Raw genomic sequence first — 7,102 nt, forward strand, 5'->3', positions numbered from 1 at the left:
CGATGGACAATCAATACAGAGCCTTGGCTGGAAAGTGGAAACACAAGATCTTTTCCATGGGGAGTTGGTGGGGCCAGCTTGGTTTTCTTGGCACGGACCAGGGAAGGAAAACCCCAAACAGTCCAGTACCATGACCAGCTCACTTCCTGCTGTTGTTTCTTCATCCATCCCGTCCTCCCACTTCCTCAGGTCTCCTCGCTTTCACCCATATCTGATTCATGGAGGACCTACATCCGATAACGCCTCATGTTTGGATGAGACACGCAACCAACAATTACTTTCCCACACTCTCCCTCTATCATAACCCCATTCAAGTCTGCAAGACACTGCAGCACGAAGGAGTTCAATTCGATATACGCACACAACTTAGATTTTGGTTAATCAACCAATGTCATGGATAAATATTGACAAATATTGACATAACACATAGCACATAACAAAATAAAATTATAACCAAATGACAGTGAGCAAATGTGTATTTATAAAAATAGATTTAATGGCATGATATTGTTATAAACCTATTGAACCATGTGCCTTCCTATCATACCTTGAACCGGAGTTATAATGCCTTTTATAAACACAACCAGTAGCTTTAATATGAAGTACAGCAGTATAGTACTTCAAATACCCTTAGGAATGGACCTCTAACCTGCAATCTGCTTTACAGAGACATCTGCTTTCACATGGAAAGTAAGGCAGTCTTTCTGAGTGCAGCAACAACAACAACAACCAAAACTAGTGCGGAAAAAGACCATGTTGGGTCAAGTAATGAATCCAAATGGGGTAATGCAGGAAAATCTCCTCTTTATCCAACGTGTGGGTTGTTGGATGGAGTTGATACTCCAGCCTACACACCCATTCAGTCCCTCTACTCCCTCACACCACCTCTCCCCTGGTTTCCTCACAGCAGAGACAGACAGACAGACATTTGTGGAGACTGTGCTGAAGGACACAAACAGCTGGGAGAGGACTAGTGCTTTAGCTCCACACATTTTTTAGATAACACACACTGTTTCTGTTGAACTGTTTCAGCTTGCCTCAACCTCTGAGTTTTTTTGATAATTGTAACGTCACCTCCACTCTGACTGGAAGACATTTTTACCAGCCAAACTCCTTGGATCATATTTTAAAATTGTTATAGGAAGAGATGCTTTTGATGATCACAGTAACTCACTGATAATCCATAATAATCCATTCTGTCATACCCATCCACAGAGCCTCTCTCTGAGTACGTGCTACCATAATAACACAAATCTGAACAAACAGATGACAGATTACATACATTTCCTCCTGCTCTTCAGAGTCCTGTAACTACTGTGCATAACAGGCTTTGCATAACAGTCTGTGGTAATATTTTTATTTTATGTTATTTATTTAACTCGGCAAGTCAGTTAAGAATTAATTCTATGAGACTACAGTTTGGCTCAGACAGAGGCACATAAACGGTTTTGTTTCCCTGGTTGAAAGGATTTGAACTCTTGTCTTACAAGCACTATAACCGGCAGAATTAAATTAATAGATAAGCATTCAGAGTAGGAAGAGACTGTAGAGTACATGTATTAAACAGACTTGGCTTTTACATGTTTGCAGAAGCTCTTATCCAGAGCAACTTACAGGAGCAATTAGGGTTAAGTGCCTTGCTCAACAGATTGTTCACCTAGTCGGCTTGGGGATTTGAACCCTCAACTTTTCAGTTACTCTTATCCACTAGGCTACCTGCCATAGCTTCTTACTAACAAGGGGGAATGTAGATGTCTCACAGTACTACATACTTACAACACTGTTTTAAAGTGTTAGTGGTGATAAGGAGACTGTTTTCCAGCGGTGTAAAGAACTTTAAAGTACTACTTAATTCGTTTTTTGGGGGTATCTGTACTTTACTAGTTATATATATTTTTGACAACTTTTACTTCCTAAAGAAAATAATGTATTTTTACTCTGTACATTTTCCCTGACACCCAAAAGTACTCATTACATTTTGAATGCTTAGCAGGACAGGGAAATGGTCCAATTCACGCACTTATCGGGAGAACATCCCTGGTCATCCCTACTGCCTCTGATCTGACGGACTCACTAAACAGACATAAATAAAAAAGCAAGAAAAAGATGTCGTCTGGTTTGCTTAATATGAGGAATTGGAAATAATGTATACTTTTACTTTTACTTTTGATACTTAAGTATAATTTAGCAATTACATTTACTTTTGATACTTAAGTATATTTAAAACCAAATGCTTTTAGACTTTTACTCAAGTAGTATTTTACTGGGTGACTTTCATTTTTACTTCACTCAAGTATGGTAATTGGGTACTTTTTCCACCACTGTTTTCTGAACTCAACCGTACTCCCACTTCTTCATTCTCTTTAATATGACATTAGCTGCGTTGACCCAACAGCCTTATAGGAACTGAATTTCTCATTCAGGTCTGAGCTCTGTCAAGAGGCCCCTTCGTTCACCCTGGACAGTAGTCATCCTGTGTCTGAAATGACAGAACAGCATCTAAAGAAAGTGCAGCTGAGTAGTGGCCAGCCTAGGACTGTTACCTGTTTCCTCCCTGTTTATATCATGGAGTTTAGGCATATCTATATGATGACCCATAGTTGTCCATATGTATAATCCACTATCTCATAGGTTCAGCGCTGGCTTTAGGCTCTGGGTTCTTATAGACCAGCGCGATCTCATGGTTCTTTTTGGGGCGCTTTTTCAGGCAGGCAGCAGAGGTGGTTGTCGGTCTATTTCCAGTGAGAGCTTTGACCAGCTTAGAGCGGTAGTGATCCCCAGCCAGGAAATACAGGAGGGGATCAATACAGCTGTTCACACTGGCCAGAGGCCTGGTGATCTTATAGGCAAAGTTGACGACGTTCAGGAATTCACATTTGGCATTCAGTACACGGTAGGTATAGTAGAGGGTGCGTGTGATATGAAAGGGTACAAAACACACGGCGAACACCACCAGCACCACCACAATTAGCTTGATGGACTTGGTGCGTGAGGGTGAGTTCTGCTGGCTGGACAAGAGCCCCCGTCTGGGCCGACACAGAGCCAGTGCCATCAGACAGTAACAGACCATGATGACTATGAAGGGGACGCCGAACAGCAGGACCATGACCGCAGAGCTGTAGTCCACATACTCCTCAAACTGCTCGGGATTGGTCGTATCGTGACACATCGTGTCGTTGTCCCTCTGGCTGGTGGTGACAAAGAGGAGGTTGGGCACCAAACACGCCGTGACAGCAGCCCACACCATTCCACACACGGCGTGGGCATGGCGTGGCTTCACCATGGTCAGGGCCTTGATGGGGTGGCAGATGCCCAGGTAGCGGTGGACGCTGATGCAGGTGAGGAAGAGGATGCTGCAGTAGAGGTTGGCGTAGAACAAGAAGCGGACGATCTTGCAGGCGGCCACGCCGAAAGGCCAGTGGCTACGGTTAGCGTAGTAGTAGATGAGGGTGGGCAGAGAGAGAACGTACAGGAAGTCTGAGAGGGCCAGGTGGAACATGTAGACGGTGCTGGTGTTCCACGGTCGCATCTTGGTCAGGAACATCCACAGAGCCACAGAGTTCAGCACCAGACCCAGAACGCACACCAGGCTGTAGGAAACAGGCAGTAGGATGTACTTAAACTCCTCATCGAAGCGACAGGTCTCGTTGGAATAACCAGCACTCAGAAGAATGGACTGGTTCTGCACAAGGTGGCTGTTAATGGCTGAGTCCATCTTCTGTCTCTTCAGCAGAGAGCTAAGACTTGTATTGTAATATCTGTGGAGACATTGAATACATTTGGAATCCACATTACATCACTCTGAAAATGACAGTTTCACCAAAAATATATATATTTAGTATGAATTCTAATTTTGAAGCAGTCCCTGATTCAATTTTTTTACGGAAAGAAAAATATTAACAGCATGTTGTGTTAGAAATACAAAAATGTCTTGTTGACATATTTGAAGAATGAAATGAAGTTCAACATGCTCATAAAAGTTTACTGCACTGCATATAGCCAGGGCCGGATCCAGGCATAAGCAATATAAGCAGTAGCCTTTTTTTAGGAACTCAGTCGGGGTCGCAACTTGTTGAGAGTTAGAATAATAGAATAGACAAGGTGCAAGTTCGAATTTTGGTTGTGCATTAGCAGTTTTTCTCATGTTTTGTCAGTCACTGACTGTCCCTCAATTAGCAATGTCAGCTAAGAATTTGGTATGTTAGTATGTTAGTCTGCCAGTTATCTAAACGTGTTGTAATCATGGCTGAATACTGATTGGGCACGCAGGGCACATTGACTTTGTTAGTCACTCTCGCTCAGATATCTTTAACATGGGATAAGTCATGCCAAATGTTTAGAATTGCAGGAAATTCGTTTTAAAATGGCAAAAACACTTCACTCCACCCCATGGCAAAATGGGTAGAATTGCAGGAATTTAGCTTTAAAATGGCAAAAATGTATCTCTGCCCCATGGCAAAATGAGTGGAATTGAAGGAATTAAAAAATAACATGGCAACATTTTATCTCTGCCCATGGCAAAATGCATAGAACTGCATGAGATACATTTTCAAATGTAATTTTTTCTCTCATCTGTCAAAAGGGTTCCACTAAAAGATTAGGCCCGTTTGGTGGGCCCCCCAACCGAAAAGGCTAGAGCCCGCTCTGCTTATAGCCTAACCTAAAAAATGATCTAATTTTCTACAAAGCCTATCCTGAAATGAACCCCAAATACCGAGCTATAACCATAAACTGAGAACATTGGTGTTGTATCTAAATCTGTAATCCAAATAGTTCAGCGGAAGATTACAGAGAAATGCGCGCATGGTTTAAAAAATAAATGTAAAAAAACTGACGAGGATGCGCACTTCTAGATAACCTGGCAACGCAATGTGGCTCAGCGTAATAATTGTACTATAGCTAATAACCCTGACATAAGGGATATATAACTTCAAAGTTGAACTGAGATGTGCAACTTACCCACCGTAGATAATAACTTGCCGAGACGGACTTGACTTGTGACCGCTGCTCTCAGTGCAGTGAGTGCACTATCTCTGCAAACGGCTTGGATAGAAATGGGAAACGGGATATGCGTCTGACTGACTGTCCGGTCTAAAGGAAATATGCCCCGTTCTTCTAATCCTTCCCCCTGAAATAAAACTCAGATATTACTGAGGCAAGTTAACTGCAACACTGCTGGGTTTTTCACGCTTAAACAGTTTCTCGTGTGTATCAAGAATGATCCACCACCCAAAGGGCATCCAGCCAACTTGACACAACTGTGGGAAGCATTGGAGTCACATGGGCCAACATTCATGTAGAACTCTTTCGACACCTTGTAGAGAGCATGCCCCAACAAATTGAGGCTGTTCTGATGGCAAAAGGGGGGTGCAACTCAATATTAGGAAAGTGTCCTTAATGTTTTGTACACTCAGTGTATTTGCAGGAATTAGTGATTTCTCAAAAATAAATGATTCACATACAGTGGGGCAAAAAACGTATTTAGTCAGCCACCAATTGTGCAAGTTCTCCCACTTAAAAAGATGAGAGGCCTGTAATTTTCATTATAGGTACACTTCAACTATGACAGACAAAATGAAAAAAAAAAAATCCAGAAAATCACATTGTAGGATTTTTTATGAATTTATTTGCAAATTATGGTGGAAAATAAGTATTTGGTTAATAACAAAAGTTTATCTCAATACTTTGTTATATACCCTTTGTTGGCAATGACAGAGGTCAAACGTTTTCTGTAAGTCTTCACAAGGTTTTCACACACTGTTTCTGGTATTTTGGCCCATTCCTCCATGCAGATCTCCTCTAGAGCAGTGATGTTTTGGGGCTGTTGCTGGGCAACACGGACTTTCAACTCCCTCCAAAGATTTTCTATGGGGTTGAGATCTGGAGACTGGCTAGGCCACTCAAGGACTTTGAAATGCTTCTTACGAAGCCACTCCTTCGTTGCCCGGGCGGTGTGTTTGGGATCATTGTCATGCTGAAAGACCCAGCCACGTTTTATCTTCAATGCCCTTGCTGATGGAAGGAGGTTTTCACTCAAAATCTCACGATACATGGCCCCATTCATTCTTTCCTTTACACGGATCAGTCGTCCTGGTCCCTTTGCAGAAAAACAGCCCCAAAGCATGATGTATCCACCCCCATGCTTCACAGTAGGTATGGTGTTCTTTGGATGCAACTCAGCATTCTTTGTCCTCCAAACACGACGAGTTGAGTTTTTACCAAAAAGTTATATTTTGGCTTCATCTGACCATATGACATTCTCCCAATCTTCTTCTGGATCATCCAAATGCTCTCTAGCAAACTTCAGACAGGCCTGGACATGTACTGGCTTAAGCAGGGGGACACGTCTGGCACTGCGGGATTTGAGTCCCTGGCGGCGTAGTGTGTTACTGATGGTAGGGTTTGTTACTTTGGTCCCAGCTCTCTGCAGGTCATTCACTAGGTCCCCCCGTGTGGTTCTGGGATTTTTGCTCACCGTTCTTGTGATCATTTTGACCCCACGGGGTGAGATCTTGCGTGGAGCCCCAGATCGAGGGAGATTATCAGTGGTCTTGTATGTCTTCCATTTCCTAATAATTGCTCCCACAGTTGATTTCTTCAAACCAAGCTGCTTACCTATTGCAGATTCAGTCTTCCCAGCCTGGTGCAGGTCTACAATTTTGTTTCTGGTGTCCTTTGACAGCTCTTTGGTCTTGGCCATAGTGGAGTTTGGAGTGTGACTGTTTGAGGTTGTGGACAGGTGTCTTTTATACTGATAACAAGTTCAAACAGGTGCCATTAATACAGGTAACGAGTGGAGGACAGAGGAGCCTCTTAAAGAAGAAGTTACAGGTCTGTGAAAGCCAGAAATCTTGCTTGTTTGTAGGTGACCAAATACTTATTTCCACCATAATTTGCAAATAAATTCATTAAAAATCCTACAATGTGATTTTATGGATTTTACAGACCTGTAAGTGTACCTATGATTAAAATTACGGCCTCTCTCATCTTTTTAAGTGGGAGAACTTGCACAATTGGTGGCTGACTAAATACTTTTTTGCCCCACTGTATAACAGAAACCACAAATATCATATCAAGCAGAAAAACACAAACACACGGCTTA

At 42.5% G+C, this 7,102-nt stretch overlaps 1 protein-coding gene across 2 annotated transcripts; it reads right to left on the reverse strand.

The window, feature by feature from the left end:
• Positions 1-474: 474 nt before the first annotated feature.
• LOC129858035 (P2Y purinoceptor 4-like) lies at positions 475-5,261 on the reverse strand. Of its 2 annotated transcripts, none has more exons than XM_055926916.1 (2): positions 4,964-5,261; positions 475-3,758 (listed from the first exon to the last, which is right to left on the reverse strand). In XM_055926916.1, the coding sequence occupies exon 2, from the start codon at positions 3,713-3,715 to the stop codon at positions 2,621-2,623; it is 1,095 nt and encodes a 364-aa protein (XP_055782891.1). In that variant the 5' UTR covers positions 3,716-3,758; positions 4,964-5,261; the 3' UTR covers positions 475-2,620. The 2 variants fall into 2 exon arrangements, with proteins under 2 accessions (XP_055782891.1, XP_055782890.1); XM_055926915.1 differs by having other exon boundaries at positions 4,960-5,260.
• Positions 5,262-7,102: the final 1,841 nt, after the last annotated feature.

This window comes from Salvelinus fontinalis, chromosome 6, assembly GCF_029448725.1.
Source record: "Salvelinus fontinalis isolate EN_2023a chromosome 6, ASM2944872v1, whole genome shotgun sequence".
Lineage (NCBI taxonomy): Eukaryota > Metazoa > Chordata > Actinopteri > Salmoniformes > Salmonidae > Salvelinus > Salvelinus fontinalis.

Bases quoted from the DNA above. Each gene is read 5' to 3' on its own strand.
- LOC129858035 (XM_055926916.1), bottom strand. From the start codon at position 3,715: ATGGACTCAGCCATTAACAGCCACCTTGTGCAGAACCAGTCCATTCTT.